The sequence below is a fragment of the Hoplias malabaricus genome, chromosome Y (assembly GCF_029633855.1).
Source record: "Hoplias malabaricus isolate fHopMal1 chromosome Y, fHopMal1.hap1, whole genome shotgun sequence".
In the NCBI taxonomy this organism is placed as follows: Eukaryota; Metazoa; Chordata; class Actinopteri; order Characiformes; family Erythrinidae; genus Hoplias; species Hoplias malabaricus.
The window spans coordinates 52,849,362-52,874,107 of NC_089820.1; the positions used below are offsets into that span (position 1 = coordinate 52,849,362).

At 38.2% G+C, this 24,746-nt stretch overlaps 1 protein-coding gene across 3 annotated transcripts in view; it reads left to right on the forward strand.

Moving 5' to 3' along the window:
* The first annotated feature begins 8,535 nt into the window (after positions 1-8,535).
* LOC136679525 (protein C-mannosyl-transferase DPY19L3-like) overlaps positions 8,536-24,746 on the forward strand; it is a 49,253-nt gene continuing 33,042 nt past the window's right edge. For 2 of the 3 annotated variants that reach the window (XM_066658110.1, XM_066658112.1), the window contains exons 1-6: positions 8,536-8,787; positions 11,045-11,168; positions 11,357-11,484; positions 19,836-19,926; positions 21,710-21,831; positions 22,936-23,081. In XM_066658110.1, coding sequence (XP_066514207.1) covers positions 11,060-11,168; positions 11,357-11,484; positions 19,836-19,926; positions 21,710-21,831; positions 22,936-23,081 — 596 coding nt within the window. In that variant the 5' untranslated portion in view covers positions 8,536-8,787; positions 11,045-11,059. The remainder of the gene's footprint in view (positions 8,788-11,044; positions 11,169-11,356; positions 11,485-19,835; positions 19,927-21,709; positions 21,832-22,935; positions 23,082-24,746) is intronic. The other variant, XM_066658111.1, reaches the window with a different exon arrangement.

The following is a 24,746-nucleotide window of genomic DNA, read 5'->3' on the forward strand; positions in this document are numbered from 1 at the left end:
TTTAGGGTCGGGGTGGGTCCAGAGCCTACCTGGAATCATTGGGCGCAAGGCGGGAATACACCCTGGAGGGGGCGCCAGTCCTTCACAGGGCAACACACACATATTCACTCACACTTATGGACACTTTTGAGTCGCCAATCCACCTACCAATGTGTGTTTTTGGACTGTGGGAGGAAACCGGAGCACCCGGAGGAAACCCACGCAGACACAGAGAGAACACACCACACTCCTCACAGACAGTCACCCAGAGCGGGAATCGAACCCACAACCTCGAGGTCCCTGGAGCTGTGTTACTACGACACTACCTGCTGTGCCACCGTGCCGCCCTCAGTTCAATTCATTTTAAAGAAAAACTAGTTTGCAAGTGTAGTGGAATAAATCAAGCAGAATTATATATTTATTTTTTTAATATGCTTTGTTTCAACCTCTCAGATGAAATCTTTATAAAATACAGTCATTGCAGAAAGTGTTGGTACCCCTGAAAAATATTTCTCCCAGAAAATGATTGCAGTTTTTTGCTATACACATTTATTTTCTGTGTGACCTGGAACAACACAAAAAAAAACAGGAAAAAAAAAAATTCCAGTTGAGAGGTTTAAGAAGCTTGCTGATGGTTATAGGAAGCGATAGATTTCAGATATTTTTTTTCCAAAGGATGGGCAAAGCTGAGGGTGCCAGTAATTTTGTCTGACCCATTTTTGGAGTTTTTCGTGAAATTATATCAATTTTGGCTTTTCTTGTGTTGTTCCTATACACACAAAGAAATACATGTGTACAACAAAACATGTACAATTGCAATCCTTTTCTGGGAGAAATTCTTCATTTTATGGAAAAATTTCAGGGGTGCCAACACTTTCAGCCATGACTACATAATTCAAATGTTTGTACGTAGTTAAGAAACATTCTGCTTCATGCAATTCATTATTCTTCAATGCTTTATTTGGATGTCTGTGGCTTATTGCTGTAATGAAGCAACACACGTTTTTAGGTTAATGAGGTTCAGAGCCAAGGCCTTTCAGTGGAGGCTATTTCTGTTGCACCAGTGTTCTCCATGCTGCGTATTATTTCTTCGCGAATGAGCAAATTGAAATTTAAGGCAAATTAAAGTCACTAGAAGGGATATGACAGAAACACTTCCCACAAGGATTTACCGTACTGTAAAATAGCGTAACCCTGGGCTGCTGCGACAGTGATAAGCCGGGGGTGGATTCCACTCGTCTTTTGGCAAATAAGAATTTCCACCTCTCCATATAATCCCTTCATTTTACATGAAACCCTGACCGCCTCTAAGAAGTACAAAGCAGCACCATTCCACTGATGCACTAGTTTACAAGATCAGCCTTTTTCAAAAGCCTCTTGAAAGTGGAGATCATGTTGTGGGGGAAAGGGGGGGAATAGAGAGAAAGTCTGCACAAGGAAAAAAAGGTAAATCACGTTCAGTGATGGCAAAAGGGCGCATGCTTGAAGTAAGTGGATCTAAGCGTTTGGGGTGTGTGTATGTGTGTGTATGTTTGTATATATGTATGTGTATATGGTCTTTTCTAGGTTGCCACCCTCTTAAATATATGAAGCGAACACAAAGCATTTTCTATTTTCTGTCTTCACTTTAAGAAGCCCCCTCATGTTCCACTGCAACAAATGGAAGCTTAACTTTAATAGGCTGTGGCCTCGTGCCTCACAATCTCTTCTACAACCAACTTCCTAAGAAAAGAGTGCTATGAAGAGAATGGCCGCAACCTACTTTCTCCAGTAGGCTTATCGAGAACTAAAGCAAGGCAAACAACTGCCTTCCTAGAAAGAGGGTAAAAAAAAAAGGGAGACAGCCATTAAACATTTACGCTTTTCTTCCTCCATAATCCCTCACTCCAATGAGCTGCCTGCCAATTTATTCTCTTAAATCTTTTCGATAATCTTCAACCCTTTCATGTCAAATGCTTGCCCCTCCCTATATTTTCTACCCCAACCATCCCAATGCCCAGAGTTTTCTCTCATTTTCTTGTTTTTCTGTAAAAAAGATATCCAACAAGGTCTTACACACACACACAATGGCACATATTCACGTGGAAACGATGCCCTGATTTGCCCTCTGTTTTTAGCTCAATCCAATACTAATGATATGTCATTTATCTTTTTATTTATTTGCGAGTGGGGAATTCAAACTAGGTTTGATAGAATCTCCAGGTCACATGAACTTCTTGATCAGGGCTCTGAGTCAGTGAAATACCGAGGAAACAATGGCTGCTTGGTCATCAAGGGAATTCTCCAAGGGCTATCTGAACGTGTGCCAAAAGGTAATGTAATTGAGGAATATCAGGAGGACAGGATAAAGGAGTTTGTGCAGGCTGATGCCCATTAAATGAAGTCATTAACTTAAAAATCATCTTGTAAATGCATTAGCTGGTACTTTATGCTTATTAAAGTGAAATTTATACATACACAACATTTATCACACCAGCAGAGATGAGCAGACTGGATCAGTACAGACGGATGCTTTCTGTCCTCCATCACAGCAGGGATGGTCAGAAGAGTGAAAGGGGAAACATTTAAAATTGGAAATTCTAATCAACGGTAACCTGCGCATAAAAAATGCTTGAAACCCTGATGGTATATGTATCGAATAGCAGACAGTAGTAAGCTCTACACTTTAGTGTGGACATGCATGATGCAGTTATAATAATGCAGTTATTCTAGAGTTTACTGATCATCATCAACAGCTGTATGATCAGTGTTCAATTTTGTCATTCTGCTTTCTGGTTTCTGTTGTTCTGTGTGTGGTTGGATATTCATATTACAGAGCACAGAAATCCTATAAATCTGCATAAAACCTTTTGCTTCTTGACCATTTCATTACATTATCCAGAATCAAGCTATCAGTTACACTGGGTTCTTATGCCTCATATCAAAGTTGTGGACTTACATTACATTGCTAAAAGTGTGTGGACAATTGCGTATCTAACAAGGCTTTCTAAAATAAAGGTTATTAAGCAGTCTGCCTCCTACTGCTGCTGCAGTAACAGCTCCTACATCTCTGACAAGACTTCACTTTTGTGAGAATTCTTTTTACCCATAATAAGTTAGTTGGCTGTCCAAATATAGGTTGTGATTAGATCTTAATCACTAAAACTACTCCCACTCATCCCAAAGCTTTTGGATTGAGCTTCATCAGCCCTGAGACTGCTGTTCCACTGTTCCCTGTTACAGTTACTTCTTTTATAAAAACACTGATAAGTAGTTATGTAACGTCAAAATAATCTGTGCATTACTTGATTGCTGATATGGTTTGTAATCAGAATTATAAGCTCAAACCCAAAACTATATTCATTTCCATGTATACACACCTAAATGTTAGAGCGACACTCTGAGGGCTCTTCAGGGATGAGGCTAAAGAAATAATCTCTCATTCTGATAACTCCTGCGCCAAAGCTCCGGGCACTCACCAGGGTGAGCAGATAGTCAGTCTCTGCAGTGTCTGTGTAAGGACTCAGGCTGTTCCACACAAAAGGATGATATGCTTTCCTGCACAAACACATCCACAGTCAGTTTGGAGCTGGTGATCAGGTAGAGGTTGTGCGTGAAGCACTGAGAGAGATAAAAATCTAAAGAATCACTGTGCACTATTTTAAGCACACGATTTCAGGCGCTGCAGCTAGCGGTATTTGTGAAAGTCTGAAGTCTGAGTTTGTCCTGTTCTCATCTCAGCTGCCAAGTAAGTAACATTTAGTTGTCTGATAAATGCACTTCAAGTCAGGCTTGATAAACATCACATTGCAATCAACACATTTCTGCTGTAGCCAAAAGTGCAATGCCCTTTGTAATAAAAAATAATTAGTCCTAAAAAGTGTGAAACTGTAACATCAAAGTTTAACTTTTACCATTTGTTAAAAGAACTTTAACTCACCAACTCACTTTTGTGAATATAAACAAATTTAGAATCAGATCCTGTCATAACACTGCAATCATTCATTATCTGTAACCGCTTATCCAGTTCAGGACCAGAGCCTACCTGGAATCATTGGGCGTAAGGCAGGAATACACCCTGGAGGGGGCGCCAGTCCTTCACAGGGCAACACAGACACACACACCTACGGACACTTTTGAGTCGCCAATCCACCTACCAACGTGTGTTTTTGGACTGTGGGAGGAAGGAAACCCACGCAGACACAGGGAGAACACACCAACTCCTCACAGACAGTCACCCGGAGCAGGAATCGAACCCACAACCTCCAGGTCCCTGGAGCTGTGTGACTGTGACACTAACCTGCTGCACCACCGTGTTGCCCCACACTGCAAACAGTTTGAGACAAACGTAAAACAAGAGTGAGAAGTTTCTAGAATATTTCAATTACACCATTAAAAACATTCCACTCTATGGAGCTGAATATAACAGGTATAAATGAAACATCCACCGAAGGTTCAAACGTGGCCAGGAAAGAGAATTCATGGCTCATGACCCTGTACCACACTTTAAGAGAGATTTTTCAGAGTTCAAACAGAGAGTTCAAACAGAACATTTCTCAACAACGAACTGAATTTAGAATTTGTGCACAATATGCTGCACGGAATGAGGAAATCTATAGAAATCTCAGGGCAAGGCCAGAAACCACTATTCAATTTTCATGACCTTTGAGCCTTCAGATGGCACTGCAAGAGAAACTTTGTGAAGAAACACGACACAGACTGCTCAGGGCCTGAGCTCAACTCAGATGGTCCAATATGCTATGACCAGATGAGTCCACATTTCAAGTTGTTGAAAAGGAAAGGTGATGTAACACTGTGGTCATTTTTTGGAGTGTGTTGCAGGCATTAAATATCTATATTTGTTTATATATATATAAATCAGATTCAAGTCAGTCAGGGAAATACTGGAACTCTTTCCTTTCTGCTTTTCTCAGTTACACAAATGTCCACAGCTTTTAATTATTGCATTTTACGCAACATCCCAACTTTTTTTGTAAACAGTGTAATGGATATGTATAAGTATTTATTTACACACACACACACACACATACAGACACACACACACACACACAAACGCAAACACAGTGGCGCAGCAGGTAGTGTCACAGTCACACAGCTCCATGGACCTGAAGGTTATGGGTTCGATTCCCACTCCGGGTGACTGCCTGCGAGGAGTTGTTCTCCCTGTGTCTGCGTGGGTTTCCTCCGGGTGCTCCCGTTTCCTCCCACAGTCCAAAAACACATGTTGATTGGTGACTCAAATATGAGCGAGTGCGTGTGTTTCCTGTGAAGGACTGGCGCCCCCTCCAGGGTGTATTCCTGCCTTGCGCCAGTGATTTCAGGTAGGCTCTGGACCCACCGTGAGCCTGAATAGGATAAGTGGATACAGATAATGGATGGATGTAATAATGTAATCAAAAGTTAAAGTTTTATAACAATATGTTATGAATATTCTTGTGCAGAAGCTGTTTATTTGCTCACTAGTTTATTTCCAACATCTTGTGAAGGTGCTGCACCCAAAAACAGAAATGTCAGAAGTAACATGTGAACATTGCTGTACCTTACAGGATGCAGACTTGTGTGCTGTTCTGAAACATTCTGTTTTCATCCTTGATCTGCTCCAGTTTTCCTTTCATCAGCTGAGTTTGGCTTTTATATCTGACCTGAGGCCTGCGTCTCACTTTTCATCTGCTGCTTACAGGGAGGCCCAGATCAGTTTTTCAATATCTCTCATCTGCAGCAGAAATAATTATAGTATTAGTAATAACTATATATTGTTTTTACATTTGATTCTGCTTTTACATATAATGGCATTTAAATGTGCTCCAAATGTCAACAACTTTTAACAACACCTCAAGATCCTCCCACGTGTTGTACTAAAATTAAGGATCGTTTTTTTTTTGGAAAAGCAAGTTACCTTTCTGTACAAACATTTAGTATCTTTGTTAGTTGGAGAGTGTGTTCTTGATGGGTCTAAAAACAGAATAAGAAAATACAACTTTGGTTGAAAGGCACCCCCACAGTCAACAAAGGCACTGCATAGCCTACAGCACATCTACTGCCCTTAGGGTTTAAGCTGCCATTCTCTAGTAAACCTACCCTAGCCTACATGTATTATTAACATTTTCTTGTTAGGTGGTCTATCAGACACAGAGTAATCAACAGTCCACACTAATTTAGCACCTTCCTTATTCCAAAACCCCAGCATCAAAGGATTAGCAGTCACCCCCATTTCTTCTGGGGACACTGAAGTGTTAGATTAGAGAGGGGGGGGAAAAACACTTGAGGCCAGTTTAGCACATTTTTATTCTTCTTTTCAAAGAGTCACTTGCTTTTGAAATCCCCTTTCGTCCCAGGAACCCTTAGAAAGGGTGTTGCTGTTGCTCGAGGTGCTTCTTCTACTCGAAGATGAGGATGAGTCACACATACTTTTCAGAAAAATCTTTTAATTAAAAGACTCAATGTGCTTTTATTTCATGTCAGGTAAAAGTTAGACTTCACAAGTGGTGGTTTGCCTTCTTGTTTGCCATAGCAACAGTTGGCATGCAGCACTGTGTGATTGGAAGTGTATGAGTTACTCTGAGCAGTTAGTGGTTCAGAATCTGGAGTTACAAAGTGCACAATAGGATTATTTATGAATGACTGATGAATAATTTGATATTTATTGTACTGCAAAGGAACATAGAGTTTAGGCAGTGTGGAGCTACTGCTACTTTTGAATATTATACTGCAGTTGTAAACCTTGAGGAATAAATGTCATATTTTCAAGGTATGGTAATCCATGTGGAACTAACCCACTTTCTAAAAATTTCTATATACTGCTATTGGCAAATATGCATGTCAAAGACATCAGATATTAACATTACCCACAGGTCCCATATTAGTGAATTCTAGCAGAAGGTTGGGTTTGTAGAATTATGGTAGTGTAGAAAATTAACCTATTTCAGTATTGCCATCAACATCAACAACAACACTCCAAATCTATTATGTATCCCTTCATTTATAAATTCATAACTTAATCCCAAAATCTTCAAAAACAAAACTGCATTTTAGTAAATATAGCAGCAGTTATACATTTTTATTGAGTTTTTTTTTTGTACAATGAAAACTTAGGCTTTTAAATTTACATTAAAATTGTATTTATATATACACTTTGTTAGCCACATTTCACCAAGTTCTTAATGGTGAGGACGCCAAGAGGGCCACCACCATAACACAGGTGTTTCAGGTGTGGATACTCTGGTATGATGGATGTGTGTTAGTGCTGGTATGAGTGGATCAGACACAGCAGGTGCTCCTAGAGTTTTTAAACATGGTGTCACAGTGCTGATAATGGTCTCTTATCCAAATAACACCTGATGTGTTGTGGTCCTATGGCAGTCCTGAACATTAAAGAGCAGGGTCAAAGAGCTAACAATGTGTGCAGGGCAACGGATAGACCACCATTTGTAATTGTAGAACTACAATATACAGTCAGTTGACATATGTACAATGAATATAGAAACAAGGAAGCTATATTAATGTTATGGTTGATTAGGTTTTATGGTTTTTCATCTCTGTATTGGCGGAGGAAATATTTTGTGCTTGTGTCTTGTGACTGTATAGTGGCTCAGGTGTCCCGCTGCTGATTTTCAACAGGTTTTATGAAAAAATGTGAGTCACATCACCCCCTTGGCCTAGCTTGTCCTTTTTTCATTTCCTCTTAGATTCCCCCATGTTATTTTAAAACAGAAAGGCTGTTTGCTTTGGAGTTGTTGTTCCTTCCCACCATGTCGTCCCTGCATGGCAGCCATAGACTGTATGGTGGCAGTAAGCTATTGTACTGTCAATCTATTCACAGAGGGGGACAGAAAAGAAGTGTTGGAGATTTCCAGAACTGCTGTTTCTGTCTCTAGGTTTAGAGAATTTGCAGGCATATAATATATGAGAATTTGGTAAGGCAGCCTTTATACATTAAACTCTTTTGGGTGTCTGTTTTTTATCAACTCAGTGTGAGCTATTCTGACGATTGGACAGGTTTGGGTAGAAAGTTCTAGGCCAAGCCAACCCAATCACAACGGTTGTTAATATCTCAAAGGGTAAATTATGCAGAACTTCTGAAACACCTGTGTAATTCATTTTAACATTATGTTTAATCCTATTAATTAAAATGTTGAGTTTGTTGTGTTTCTCAGTGTTCGGTGCCTGGGATTTGAGATTTGTGCAGTCTATGCAAAGGTTTGGACACCTGTGTAGCTACATTTTTCCCCCTAGTTTTTACACAACATCACCAGGGAATGCACTTCTGAAAATTTTAATACACGTTGTTTATTTGCTAATGTTTAAAACATTTTAGAAGACGGTAGGTTTTATATTCATTCCTAAAGAAAGTCTGAAACTAGTAATTTAAGCATGTAATAAGACTGCATATCTATGGTTGCCTCAGGTGTCCCACTAGTGATTATCAACAGGTTGTAGTAAGAAAATACGAGTGTTTATAGCGTTTATTTCAACACCCCCCAGTGCGGTCTTTATCATTTTATCATATGATTCCCCCGGCGAACGCGAAAAAGAAGACTCCTGTTTGTTTGGGTCGTTGTTCCCTCTCCGTATGCCCCCTCTACGCGGCAGCGAGCTATTGTACTGTCAGTCCGTCCACGGAGAGAGAAAGAGAGAGGGGATGCAGCGGTAGACGGGACAGAACCGCGGTTTCTGTGTGTTTTACTGACTCGTTAAATTGAGCAGTGAAGAAGATAAGCGGTGGACGAAGCTGCTTCTGTTCCCGAGAAAAGGAAAGGAGGAGGGGGCTGCTGGACATCCGATACTCAACTCCAGCCTCCGCGGAAGAGGGTGAGGACCGGCCGGTGATGTAAATTTGCATTAACCCGAGCGAATGTGGAAGGATTTTAGGGCGAAACAGCGGCGGGATTTGAGCGGCGTGAGCGAGCGATGCAATCAGAGATTGGATGCCACTCTGGCCGCGGTGTGGAGCAGGAAACGCCGCTGCATGACAACAGGCCTGCGGAGCAATGGACAACACAACAAAAGCTTATTATATTGCATTTTTAAACCAAGCAGGCTCTGGTTTACTAAGGCTGCACGACCCAGCTTATTGATAAGGGCTAAAAAACGCAAAACTGCTTAATTTTTCTTATGAATGAGCTCGACTTCCCGGAAAAAGCCTGAGAATATTGACATTGTTTTGGTTATTGTCCTCATTCAAAGCTATGGGTGGGTCAATATAACGGTCTTCTATCGATATCGTGGTAAATTATGTTTGATGTGGTCTATATGACGATATTGCCTCGTTATTGTGGTAATCTATGGTTGCTGTCCACCACCCACAAAAAAAAAAAAACACTTTATCTCAACAATAGTAGTAATTTATAGTAGAAATAGTATTTGTTTTACTGGTCCAAATGTAGGACTGGTTAAACAATATATCACTAATAATATAATAGACAGTAGTTGCATTTGTGTGGTGTGTATATATATATATATATATATATATATATATATATATATACTCTTATTTATTTTGATTTAGAAATCTCTGTATTGCGAAATAATTCTGCTATATTTTCGCTGTATTGAGCACCCCATTTTATTGACAGCACTGATTAAATGTCCACACAAAACGAAGGTCTCATTATTCTGATATTGTGAGGGACCAGTGCACAGTATCGTCTTTGGTTGGTGTCCATCTGAGCTGTGACCATTAACAGATCCTGTCCACACATTAACTGGAGCTGAAGGACAAATGCACCCCTTCATGTTTGCTTGTGCATACTGGTTTGAGATCAGGCCCGCGAGTGTTAATAATTTAGAGAACAACAGGAAGCTTTCCATGGTCATGAGGATTCTCATTTGAATCATGACATTGTTTTCAGTTCCATAATTTATGGAAAGCCATTTCCAACAGGAGTAAAATATCACTATTCACACCCTAAACTTTTTTTGCTTTTCCAATTCTTGGAAGAGTTACCAAAAAAAAAATCTCAAGAATTTTATAAATATTTCTAAATTTGATCAGATTGAAGATGAAGTAGAAAGCACACATTATGGATGCATGATATATACCATTTCAATTACATATTTTACATAGTGTCCCTATAATATACTTCCTAAGTGGTAAGGATCAGTTTAAATATATTATAAATAACACCACAGAACGTTGGTCTGAATTTGAAAAACATGCTTTTAAGAAGACCCTTTTTTGTAGTTCTCACTTTTGTTTAACTATTATCTCTGTATTACCCACATTTGTAAAATTCATCAGCACACAAACACATTCTTATAGTCCCTGGTTTCCTGTTTTACATTTTTCTTGCATCTTATTAAATTTTTATTGGTGATACTGGCAGAAATATACGTGAAGACGGAGAGATCCTATCAGTTTATATTTCAACATAAATCATAGATTAAATATTTGTTTGAAATTATTGCTCTATGTTTTATTTTCAGAAATGTGTCTTAAAATAATAAGAACGTGATTAAGGATTTTTCCCAAACATATTTACTTTAAAAAAATAAATACGTCTGCTCATTGTATGTGGAAATACCATCTCTATAAAACAAATAATATAATTTTCTAAGTAAATGTCAGCTTTGAGACACTCACTAATTATAGAGAGCAGGCTTTTTTCCAGTTTTACTTTCAGAAAACAAGTAATTATCTGAAGATTCTTTAAAAAATCCCAAGGCAATATTTTAAATTATGATTTTGAGTTATCAAACAAGAATTCCGTTGCTCTCAGGGACAACAAGAAGCAAATTAGGTCTAGACTGTGATGGGTCTATTGAAATATCTGTGTAAAGTATGTGTGCATTTATCTGCATGGGCATTGTACAGAGTTAAATCCATCTTTCAAGTGCATTATTGATAAAGGGGAGTATTTTTGGTTGATTATTGACCTCACTTTAGTTCTTTACACAACATTTTACAAACCCCATTTCCAGAAAATGTGGTTTGTCAGTGAAAGCACTGAAAAAAATCTTTAAAAAGTTTTCAGTTAAATAAAAGTGTAAGCGATTTAACAAATTACATTTTGTAGTGTAGTTATTGTAGATGATTTCAAGTGAATCTGCCTCTGTTTTGATGTTTCAGGAGCTGTGATCCAGAATGACTGCCCTGCGGCAGAGGAAGGGCAGTAAAGGGAAGGACCCAGGTCTGGATGCTCAGAACCTGAGGTGTGACCATGCACCTGAGGACGCTTTGAAGCCCATTTCTGGTTAGCTCCTTTTTTTTTTTTCCTTGGCTGTTACTGGTTAGGAGTGATTTAGTGTTATGGACTCATAATAAGTCTGTCAGTGTGAAATAATAGGCCATAAACTTAGCACTATATATGGAAAGGCACCCTCTAAGCATTTACGGATGCTTGTAATACCCTGGTGTGATTATCATTATTGATCTTTTTAGCAGGTACTTCATGGTGGACAGTACTGAATGTTGTCAGTGGTTCTACAGTGGGAGTTAGCCTGGGTCTTTTGTGTTGCGTTTATGTGGCAACACTTCATGAGAATGACCTGTGGTTCTCCAACATAAAGGTGAGATTCAAATACAACATACATTCTGTTGGAAAACAAAGCACTGTTTCGCTATTTGAAATGATATCTGAAACAGTCTGTAACTCCTGCGTATTAGCACCTTAATGTACCCTGTTTTGATGGAGGAAACCACACAAAATATTTTTGAATAGTCAAATCTGAGTAGGAAGGGTTCTTCATATGTAGGCCCACACAGTTTTACAGTGGTACAGACAGTTGTATGATCTAATTCATGAAGAAACCAAATGTTATATGTTATTCAGAGATGTTCAGAACAAACATTTGTGAAGGGAGATGTAGAATTCTCCTCATTGCATTAACCCAATTGTTTTTTAAAAATGTTTAAATTTGATTAGGGGCGGCACGGTGGCGCAGCAGGAAGTGTCGCAGTCACACAGCTCCAGGGGCCTGGAGGTTGTGGGTTCGATTCCCGCTCCGGGTGACTGTCTGTGAGGAGTTGGTGTGTTCTCCCCGTGTCCGCGTGGGTTTCCTCCGGGTGCTCCGGTTTCCTCCCACAGTCCAAAAACACACGTTGCAGGTGGATTGGCGACTCAAAAGTGTCCGTAGGTGTGAGTGTGTGAGTGAATGTGTGTGTGTGTCTGTGTTGCCCTGTGAAGGACTGGCGTCCCCTCCAGGGTGTATTCCTGCCTTGCGCCCGATGATTCCAGGTAGGCTCTGGACCCCCCGCGACCCTAAATTGGATAAGCGGTTACAGATAATGGATGGATGGATAAATTTGATTAGATTGCAGGTGGAATAGAAAGCACACATTATGGATGCATAATAAACTGTTACGTATGTGAACTGAATAGTCGCAATTTCATATTTGAATATTGTCCCTATATTACACTTCCTAGGTCGTCAGGATCAGAGTTTAAATCTACAGGAGGTCCTCGGGTTACGTCAGTCCTGAGATACGATGTTTCGTGGTTACGACACATCTCCCGTTTACTATATCAAGCCTTGTTTCGACTTAAGTGGTTTTGTGTCGTAAACGTTGTAACGTGAACTTCGTGTTTGGTGTGCGCGGCTCGGGTTACGCGGCTCGGGACCGAGGAGGATAGGATAAGTGCTTACAGTATGTTATTTACGTACAGTATGTACGTATGTTCCGACTTACACCGAAAATCGGTTTACGACGCGACGTAGGAACGGATCAACGTCGTAAATCGAGGACCCCCTGTATTGTAAATAACACCACAGAACCTTAGTCTGAATTTGACACACATGCTTTTAAGCAACTTTTTTGTAGTTCTTGTCATGTTGATGTATATATTTCACACATCGTGAAACTCATCAGCACACAGAAGCATGCTTACTCTCTGGTTTCTTCTTTACATTTTCCTTGAATCTTATTACATTTTCACTGACGATTGTAGCAGAAATATAAGGGAAAAGAGAGAGCTTTCAGTTATATATTTAAACCCTAGAGCAAAAACTTGTGAGACATTCTCTAGAGAATAAAGTTATCTTATTGTTCTCCACATAAAGGTAAAACAGTTAAAAACAGTTAAAAAAGAGCATGCTTCATTTATTTTTATTTTTTGCATAAATATCTCAGAAATGTTTAGTTTGCATACTGACAGATTCTCTTTAATTGCTCTTTAAGTACATATTTCACAATATAAACATCTAGTGACTCGTGACTCTTGATATTCGATATGAATTTCGAATATGAATGCTGAAGACCGATAACAATCACAGAGGTTATTTATTTAACTGTGATTATGTTTTGTGATATTAAAATTGCAAGTTTGGCTTGTATTGCTGTAATATAATTAGAGTATAACTGAATTCATAATTTCTATAAATAAATCCCTAAAACCTCATACTGAAGGTGTCTGTGTCACAGTATTCACAGAAGAAGAAATAAAAAAAAGAAAGGAAACAAAATAACTGTAGCATTTTACTTAATACTATTCCATTTGAATCCACACATTTTAAGGCAAGATGTCTTCGTTTTATACAAAAGCCAAAAGAGTAATTGCACACAAATACAGTGCAGTGGATGCTCTGCTGTCATACCCTTGAGGCTGGTCTGATATAGTACCTGTAGAGGAAGAAGGAAAGAGATCAAATGAATAGAAGTATACTTACCGGTAAGATGAAATTTTAAATGATCTTATTGATTGATTAGATCTTATGTATTTAGGTAATAGGAATGAAAGGTTTCAAGGATGTCCCACCTAGGGCGCGGGGAATGGTTTGGCTCAGGCCAATTAGGGGGCAGAGCTAAAACCTATAAAGGGAGATAAGTAGAGACATTAGAGGGTTGAATGGAGGCTGGAAAGAGCTGTCCTAGAGGTCTATGGGCTATAGGTTTTGAACTAATCTAGTAGTTACAAACTACTTACTTTAGTGATTTACTACTTTAGTTTAGTGACTGCTGTAAAGACAGTGTATATTGCTATATGCATATTTTTACTATTGTTTTCTTGTTTGGTATAATCCTTTTTTCTTTTTGTTTTGTTATTATTTTGCATGGATTAAACATAATAAACTTGCAAGTAATTTTGGAGTTTGGAGTGATCTATGATTGGCGGACCCAGTTCCACTCAGGCCGGTGGTAACGACTATTTCACTACATAACAGTCACATATTGAATGCTGGTTATATTGAAGTTCAGGCACTCCAGAGTTGTCTTTGGTACTTGAGGTTAAAATGAATCAGATGTGACATAAACCATGTCGCTTCTGCATTTTAGTATTAAAAAAAAACACCTCACCTTTACCTGTGCACACAGGCCTCTGGATGTTATTTTTCCCAGACGTCTCTACATTCATGTGATGGGAAAAAGCAGCCTAATGATTATAAATTTACAAGAGGCAGGTTTATTTTGTTCGGTTCTTGCTACTTAATATTTGTCACACATACACATAGGCTCACACACATACTTCCTGCTGGGAAAGAATGATTCATTCTCCACATGTGGTGAAAGATTGGTTTTCTTGCACTTTCCCAGATAATCCACGTGCTTTAAAACAGTCAGGCAGAGTTTGGGCAGGGGATTACACTGTGGCTTCCAAGCTGTGACTGAACAAAATTCAAGGGAGAGCCAAAAAGTTATGTCATGTTCATTTGCAAGCATCAGTCTTTGACTGTGTTCTCAAGCAGTGATTAAAATGGATTCAACTTGGGAAGGTTCTCAAACTGGGATCTAGACCAGAGCAGATGATGGGTTTGATCGTTTACAGTTGTTTATTCTGGCACGATGCCAAATCATCTTCTCCAGTTTTGACAAAATTGACAAAATCATTTTTTTTCTTTTTTTCTTTATCTTAACAGTCTCAGGAGTCCAGTTAAGGTTAAAGCAGTAACATTGTTATAATTGTGTGATTAATAAAACAGAGATATTTTCTGTACATTTACTTTACATATGTTCTATGAGCCATTGACAGTGTTCTTGTGCTCATTCTCTACAGTATAATGATAATAATAAAAGCACTGCTTGTATGAGCATTGAAATTCTCTTACATTGGCAGTACTGTAAAGCCAAGACATATTTATGTGCTGTGTTCTTAGGATTGGAATAAGGAAGGAGCAAGCTGTGTTTTAAGGTATTGTAAATGTACTATGTAAATTTGGGAATATGGAAACAGTTGTTCACAAAAATGTCAGCTGGCACAAACTTATATTTAAAATTATAGGTTTATTTGTACAGGAAACCAATGTAAATTAGATATTATCTCACATAAACATTTGATTACAACATAATTATTAAGTACAGAGATAAGTAACATAAGAAATATAATAAGAATGTGTTGAACATGCTGTAATCATGGATTCCTCACTGTAACTAAATGGGGAAAACACATAATGTGTACTAGATGACTTATACCTTGCCTGATATATACAGTAGGTGGAGCACATGGTAGTTCACTCAGGCAAAGGACATTTTGGAGTTTAAATCAAATCCAGGCACAATTGCAATGGAAAGAATAACAGCGGCACATAAAGCACACGGTAGTATTTTAAGACTTGCTTATGATTCATTCTCTGCTTTCATCTGCTCCCTCTCTCTGTAAACATGGCTGGGAGCTGCTTCACTCTGCTCTCAGGGATTAAATGACCAGAGCTTTTTTTCTTCTCCATATGCTCTTCTTCTCTTTCTCGAGTGGAAGGATGCCTTCAGGACTACATCAGGGGCTGCAGGTTTTTCAGTGACAATACGACATGCTGGAAATATATTTTCTTCTGTTTAAGGGAGCCGACTGTGGATGAGAAGAGCAGTTGTGGCTAATCAGAGTGACTACAGACAGCGTTCAGTAGGAATACAGACGTCTTCTGGAGTAAAGTGATAGTTTGGACGGTTGTTTATACATTTTGGTATAAAAGGGTGTGCCGTGGAGTTAGCAAACCTGGATGCAGTTAAGATTATAATGATTTTGTTAAAGCCACTTCAAGTCTTTGAAGCACTCCTTCATGAGTTTGAGGATTTAGAAACCATCGTTGCCAACAGGTGGAAGATCATGTTTGTAATATTGGATTAATCTTGGCAACTTTAGCTGTCGTTTTTAAGTTGTGTACAGGTTCAGTGAATAACTATGTAGTGTTGGAAGTCTATATGCTTATTGCTATAGCAGTGACATTTGCAGCATCTGAAGGAGAAATCTAACAGCATTAAAAAATGGTGCTATCCACCTAGCTTGCTTTTTTTGGTACTGATTCATAATGCTACACTTTTTGTTTAAAAATCATGAGGTTAGATTATCTTGGATCAGTATGTCCCTCACAAAGCTGCCTTTTCAGCATGGGTCTTATGTACGACTTGAGTGTGGCCATATGTTTTGTTGACATCATTCAGACATGATCACAGGTCCAGTTGGTATCTTTTTTGGAAGCCAGTGTGTGATGGCAAACAGCTGCAGTTGGGACTCAAGTTGAATTCACTGTGTGTGAAGTCATGTCAGTGACGCTTATAGCACCTAGTGGACTGCAGAGTGGAACTAGCGCTCCAGTTTTTGGTCTTTATAAATGCTTTAACAAATGTTCTTAACATTTTCCAAATGATCTTCCAAGTGTTTTTTTTTTTAGCTCTTTGAAACTCCTTTTTCCTGAGTGTGTCAACAAGTCACCAGTTGTGCTAACCAAGTGCCTGCTGTTCTTTGTTTCTTTGTCTTATCTTTTTTTGTGTAAAAATTTTTAGTGATGTTGTAATTGCTCTCTTGGTTCTGTTCGGGCTAGCACGTTTTAAGTAAGCTCTTCCTGAAAGACTGCGAAACAAAAGAGACAGGACTTTTTTCACCGATACCAAGTGGGGAAACTAATTGGAAAGAGAAGCAGAGAATTGCTTGAAAACATCCGAAATGGAGCCTCGACACAGGGGGAAGAGTATTCGAGAGAACAATTTGAGGACCTCTAAGGATGTGGTGTCTTTACAAAGCTTTGGAACAAAAGAACATGTGGGGGTCGGGTACAACAGAGAGTGGATTGAAAACTCCCGGAACTCTTTACAGAAGAGGCTTCCTGCTTTGAGCTGTTGGCAGGCTGTTGTCATGGCAACGGGTTTTCTTGTGGCAGGGATAACTGGACTATCCCATGCCTGGTATGTTTACTCCATCCATGAGAACCTGCTGTGGTTTTCACAGTTGGAGGTAAGGAGGACAGTTTTGGCATAGTACTGGTTGGTGCTGATAGAATTCAGTATTTGCAAAACCTTTAATACAGTAATTAATTTTTGCATTAGGGCAGTCATGATCCAATCAGATCTAAATGCAGCCACCTTTTCAGATAGGAAAGGACGTTTTGTAAAATGCAGTAAAAATGAGAATCTGTGATGGGTTAAAGTTTTTTCTTCCTCCTCCCATGAAAAAAGCCCCAAATATTCCAGTGTTTTCATTGAACAACTGAGTTATATTTTTTAAATATAAACTAATTTAGTATTTAAATTTTAACCAAAGGCTTACTTTTTGCAAGCAAAATTAGTTTGAAAGACTTTGTGAAAGAAATATATACCTTGTGAAAGAATAATAATAATAAAAAAGGTTTAGTCTGTTTGAATCTGTTTGATAGTTTTTTTTTTTTTGCTGTTATTACCATCCTGGGAAGTAATTTATTATTTAGTCGTTATTTCAGCATTCTATAAACAGCATGGCTTTGTAGACAGAGTGTATGTACTTGACTGACATGCTTGCAGTCCAGGCCTTTCTCTTATGTTACACCATGAAGAGTAGAATATTTACAAAATACAAGAAGTTGTTCAGTGAAACACTTTTTTTAAAATAACTTAGATTCTTGTTTTTAATGCGTTTTGCAAATGACTAACTTTTTTTTTTGATATGGGGTTTGTACATTTAATCCTGAGAATTGAACTGATACTGATTTGATATTTTTGTGTTTTTTATATACAGTGCAAATCACTTTCATCGTTTTTGATAAGTCAATTTTTGGAACAGTTTTGTTAATTAAATACGTCAAAATATTTGATAATGGGGATCATAAGTGTCATTCTGCTTATGGCCACACCTACATTAGACATACTATTTTATATGCAGGAATGATAGATAATTAGATTTAAAAAATATATATAAATGCAAATAAATAAATAAATAATAATTGCAGCATAATTCTCTTGATTATTTTTAAAAAAATGTTGGCGTCATGTCTGTGAACCAATGACCTTCTTTTTTTTTTTTTTTACTTATTGGACTATAATGTTGTGTATTAGTATACTGATATATTTAATATATTGCTCAGCTCTGCTCTCTAGCATTGGTGTCAAACCCACAAAGCCTTTAGCCCTTGTTTTTGAGTGTTATGTTTATAGAGATTGTAGGGAGAGATCTTCAAGAGTCTTATACATCATCAACAGCTCTACAGTGATATCAGAGAGGAAGTGCTGGACTTCATTTAAATTTAAGGAATCATATGCCTTCAGAAGCATTCAGCAAGCATATAACAATCTTATACTATCACCCCGTCTATCCTTCCATGGTATAAAGCTGAAGCCTGCTAATTTCAAAGCTTGCTCCACTTTTAATGTTGTAGCAACAGCAGATGCCAGAACGCTTCACCATTTATGGTGGAACTGGATATGTACTTGCTAACTACCAAGACATCAGCATACTACTAGTAAAGTTTTATGCTTGTAGTTAAGTAACATAACACATAAAAACTATGTTAAAATAAGATAATGCAATGATTAAAACCATCGTATATCATAGCTTTTAAGAGGGGCAGGTATTAGGGGCAAAGTGGTATTCACTCTTATAGATTTGCATTTTCTGTATTCTAATATCTGAAGGCTTTTCTGATTATCTCATGAATTCAGTCTGTTGTGTTTAATGTGGCACAACTCTAAACTCAAAAGGGCTGTGGCTTGTACTCTGACACTTAAGCTCTGAAGCACAATTTATTTTGTTGTGTGTTAGCAACATAAGCGCTAGTGTATTTATGTATGTTTTTTTTTTTTTAGTATTCAATAATATTGTCTTTATTTCTGTCTAAAATATATAGTGCAGGTCTCATGTTTGTTTTCAGCGGTGTCTGATAGATTCACTTTAAATAGAAAATGACATTAAAAAATGAATCAAAGAAGTTGAAGAGAACTTTGTTGCAGACTGTAATGGGTTCTGTTCTCTCTGGAGCTTAGTTTTTCCATTTATTACTTTCCATTATTGTTTCTCAGGTGGATGTGTAATGTATTTTCTTTTTGCGGTGATGTATGTATATGCTTTATATTGCATTGTATTTTCAAGAAACTGCAGAAATTTTGTAAACCATGAACGCTGAGGCAAAATTGGCTTAGCTCTTAGAACTCGAGCGATATTATATTTACATTGAGTTGACACATGATAACAGCAGATACAAACAAACACAGGTGCCAAAAATAAGTACTTCGGAGCACAATTTTGGTTCCCTCATAACGGTCCTTTGGGCCAAATAGATGGTTAATATTTTAAAGATTTTATTACATCTTTATTTTTGAAGTACATTTATAGAACAACTCCAGTTGTTTTAAATAGATTCAAAAACGATACAATGCTTTTTTAAATTATAGTAATAATAATAAAAAAGAAGCACAGAATAACTGATGTTTCCTGGTTATTTTATTTCATGTTTGACCATTTGGAATATTTATGTGGTCAGGATGAACTGAGATGGGTCAAAGTCTGGACTATTTTAATCAGTCAAATTTACTGCATCAGTTTGTCTCTGGACTTTTATTGCATCTCTGGCAAGATATTTCCTTTGAGAGATTTATTTCAACATCCATTGGAAAATAATGGATTGCTTTATAAGTATCTATTTCTCATATGGGACAGACATTTTATGAAAAACTGATTCATAGGAGCTGTTTATTTTTCCTTTCTTGTTTGATGACACTGCATTTGTCTTGGCTTGCACGGCAGGAAGTTGAGCGTGAAATCTCCTTTCGGACAGAATGTGGCCTCTACTACTCCTACTATAAACAGATGCTGAGGGCTCCATCTATACAGGAAGGTACAGAGATTTGTTCACTTCTTAATGATTATATTGTACTTGTTAATCACTCTGTATTGAGCTACAGCAATAGAATGGAAATGAAGAGAATATTTAGAAATAGTTTGGTATTTTAATAATTAACATTTATTTCCATTGAATCTTATACTGCAGTAGTCTTAGGTTAAATATGACTGGTTATGATTCAGTTGTGAACTGTGACATTTTTTCAGTGATCCTGTTTTACGAACTCAAACAGCAGGATAATATAAATATCTTAGCAGTAGGTACATTTTATCCTTTTTTTCATTTCCGTAATTCTTTTCATGTTTAAGGTAAAGATACAATGATTAGACAATGAAGCTGAGACACCTGTTATTGTAGTGTGGGAGGTTTCATGGCTAAATTGGAGCAGCCTGGTGGCCAATCTTCATTAATTGCACATTGCACCAGTAAGACCATGTGCATCCAATGGTTCAAACATTGTGTCCTGAAGGCAGTGCCATGTATCAGGACGACAATGCACCAATACACACAGCAAGACTGGTGAAAGATTGGTTTGATGAACATGAAAGTGAAGTGGAACATCTCCCATGACCTGCACAGTCACCAGATCTAAATATCATTGAGCCACTTTGGGGTGTTTTGGAGGAGCGAGCCAGGAAACGTTTTCCTCCACCAGCTTCACGTAGAGACCTGGCCACTATCCTGCAAGAAGAATGGCTTCAAATCCCTCTGACCACTGTGCAGGACTTGTGTATGTCATTCCCAAGACGAATTGACGCCGCAAAAGGAGGCCCTACACCATAGTAATAAATTATTGTGGTCTAAAACCAGGTGTTTCAGTTTCATTGTCCAACCCCTGTACATCACACATTGTTGTTGATACTTAAACATGATAATGTTTTTGTAATTTTTGTTTTCCTACATATTTATAAATTCAGCCTTTAGGGCTGTCATATAGAGCTTCAATTAGAGACTTAGGCCCTAAATGTCAGAACAGTTATCTCCAAAATATTTGCTGAGGCAATGGAATATAATTTTCATTATCAGACAACTAACTTATTAAACTGGTTTTACTTTATTCTGCGTGGAACTAGGGGCATCCTCACATTTCACACAACTTAAGACTGTACTTATTTTATTTGCAATACAAAACATGCTTGATACAAAGCAGAAACCAAAGAGAATAACTTGTTCTTTCTTCTTGTTGTTCCAGCACAATAATTTAAATGTGTTTTTTGATTGAAAAAAAACAGCTGCACGTCTCAAAAAGCTTCCCTGTTAATGGTAATCTTTCAATTATTCATACTTCAATCGTCCGGCAAATGGAAAAATGAACTATAAATGAACTAACGAGCTGACCAGTCATGCTTCTGTGTCTACTTCGTCTGCTTTTCATTATCATTTGTGTAACACATAAGCTATCACAGGAGTGAAAGTTTTATTATGTTACTGAAGGAAGAATGATGAATGAGAGACGGAAAATACGAAGCTGTTTTCAAAGATGATTGAAGTTTCAGTGAGGTAAAACCCTTAACAGCCATATTTAGAATGGGCTTCTTTTGTGCTGCAGTGTGGAAGATCATTACAATTAGGCCATTGCCCATCAAAAAGAAAATGGCTGTAGCAATGTCTATAGCTGTTCTCTGGGTGCCACTTTATCGTTGTTGAGAGATCGGGCTTCGTGTCATAATAGGCTTGAAGCATGCTTTGAGCAACATTTCTTTATTGAATATGTTGGTATTGAGGTAATTATTAAGTTCCCATTGCTATTAAGGGTGTTCTGTGTGTTTTTCTACAGGTCTGTATGAGCTCATAAATGACAACACTACAGAGTCTAAGAGGACTATCAATATTCTGCAGCGCATGAACATCTATCAAGAGGTGTTGCTAAGCATCCTCTACAGGATCCTGCCCATTCAGGTAGGCTGATGTTGTCATGGTAGCAAAACACATTAACTTAGTTTTAACAGGATTGCTCTTTAACGTTTTTTAATAAAGCAGTTTATTTCTGTGTAAAAGTAGAGACCACTTTACTATTCTGAAAATTAAACAGTACATTATATTCCCACATGTTCTCACATATATGTGGGTTGCAGTGGCGGATGCTGGTCTTTCAAGGAGGGGAAGCTCAGTTTCGGCCTACATCATAAAATGTGTCAGTTTATTTATACGTAAATTCTCCCCTCTGTTCCTTTTTAAGAAAATGATGTTTGACCCTGTCGTACCAACAAGGCGTCTTTTTCAGGGACTTGACTAGTGTCTTTACACCAAAGGATCGCTGATTCGCTCATTTTGCTGTCAATCAAAAAGGGATTCAGCCTCAGACAGATCATCCAATCATCATGCAGAAGCTGAGGCCAGCCCACTGCCCCATAGACCCCCAGAGACGCTGAGCGTCCGATGGGCGGGACAAAGCCCAGCATTTGTCCAATGACTCGTCTCCTTATGCTGCACTTCGCTATTGAACTCAGTGGACACTGTTTAAAGCACTGTGAAGCTGCGGGAATGATTGAGAGAAAAGCCGCGTCTTTACCAGTGAGAAGAAGCTGATTCTGAACAAAAGTTGAGCGCGTTGTAGTGCATATTTATTCAGTGACATGTACACACAACAGTATATATTTGATCACTTATTTTTTTACATTTTAGGGGAAGCTGAGCTTCCCTTGCAGTCTTAGAGCAATCGGCACTGGTGGGTTGTGATTGGAAATGCACAGGCGATGAGGATGTAACTGACAGGAAAACAAGCAACATCAGAATGTCTTGATTTTTTCGTGTTTTCTGACTAGGACAACCCCTTAAAAACTGACTGGGTAATCTTATTTCATAGTTTGTTGTTTTGTAGGCTCCAGACTCCCAAATGAAAGTGCAAATGTGCTAAAATCACATCAAATGCCGAAAACATTATTATATTTATTACTTCCGTTCTCAGCTTTCACTCTTCTTAGATCACATGCTTGTTTATGTAACGTGACAGTTTATTTCTGATTTCTCTATTGTAAATTTTACTGCATTCTTTGTCCACAGGACTACCTTGAGCCAGTTTATTTCTACATTTACACTGTGTTTGCTCTACAAGCAGTGTATGTTCTTGGTCTATTCCTCACCAGCTGGATGCTTAGTGACTCGTGGCTGGCTGGGGCTCTCACTGGAGTCTGGTACATCCTCAACAGGTACTACACACACACAAACAACACACACACACACACACACACACACACACACACAATTAAAATTCACCCTCAAAGCTGTGCCTTCATTCTTATTCTGAAACTATTTGAAGTTAGTGCATCGAGTTTCTGACAAAATTCCACTGAACAGAAACACTTTACATAAAAGATTGCCAATTAATAATTGTTGTTGTTAATTAGTCATTGATTGCCAAGTGATATATTATTCACCTGTTCATTACCTATGCATTATTACTAAGTGATTAAGTTCTTACACCATAGGGACACATAAAATAGTAATTAATGGCTAGGTGTAAAGTAATAAAGAGCAAGGAATGGTCAGCATGGACAGGAACCTCGAGCACAATAAGGCAACTAAATATGTGGAGGTGAAGGAAAAGCTGAAATGTGGAGAGCATTACTGTTTACCATTAGAGTAATATACGTAACAATATCCTTTTTTTATGAAAAACCCATAGGTATTAGTTAAGAAAGACTTACCAGATAGTGTTCATTTATTCATTCATTCATCATCTGTAAGTGCTTATCCAGTTCAGGGTCGCGGTGGGTCCAGAGCCTACCTGGAATCATTGGGCGCAAGGCGGGAATACACACTGGAGGGGGCGCCAATCCTTCACAGGGCAACACACACATTCACTCACACAGTCACACACTCGGACACTTTTAAGTCGCCAATCCACCTACCGTGTGTTTTTGGACTGTGGGAGGAAACCGGAGCACCCGGAGGAAACCCACGCAGACACAGGGAGAACACACCACACCACACACTTGATATTTTGTGCTCCTTTGAAATTGTCAGTAAATTATGTTTAAAAAGAAATACATTGGAAGCTTTTTTGTGCTTTCTTGTAAAATAAAGGTTCTAGACAGTTAACAATTTTGCTTTTGATTTTGGCATCATTCTATAAAAAGGGGTTTGTATATGCTATTAATTAATTAATGAAAAGCAGAGGTATAAAAAATAAACTTTAAGATGTTTGTTATAATAATAAATCAAAACCTTCTGCTTGCAGACTAATATGGTGCTGACAGAATGTTTAGATTTGTTGTACTCTTTAATTGATTTTTTTTGCTTGCTGACAATTAGTACTCCATTAGAGTTCCTGGTTTACTGGTGTCTATGCCTACATCAGTCATTTTTATCTGAAGATTAAGTGCCATGTAAATAACTTTAATTAACTCTTTGTTCATTGTATGCAACCGTTTATTGTATGCAAATTTGCTCATCAGATCTCTTGTATCCTATCAGTTAGTACTCAGTAGTGCATTGAAGATATACCTTGAGCTCGACTAAACAAAGATTACTCATTGCTACCCTCTAAAAGTGATAGAACAGTCTGTCAATGTGCATTTTTGTTTTCTTTTTATCTGCAGGCATTAGCGTTCTCATTGATTTCACATTCTGTTTGTCATATTGTACGTGTGACTGTAAAATTCATTCATTCATTCATTCATTCATTCATTCATTGTCTGTAACCGCTTATCCAATTCAGGGTCGCGGTGGGTCCAGAGCCTACCTGGAATCATTGGGCCAAGGCGGGAATACACCCTGGAGGGGGCGCCAGTCCTTCACAGGGAAACACAGACGCAGACACACATTCACTCACACACTCACAGCTACGGACACTTTTGAGTCGCCAATTCACC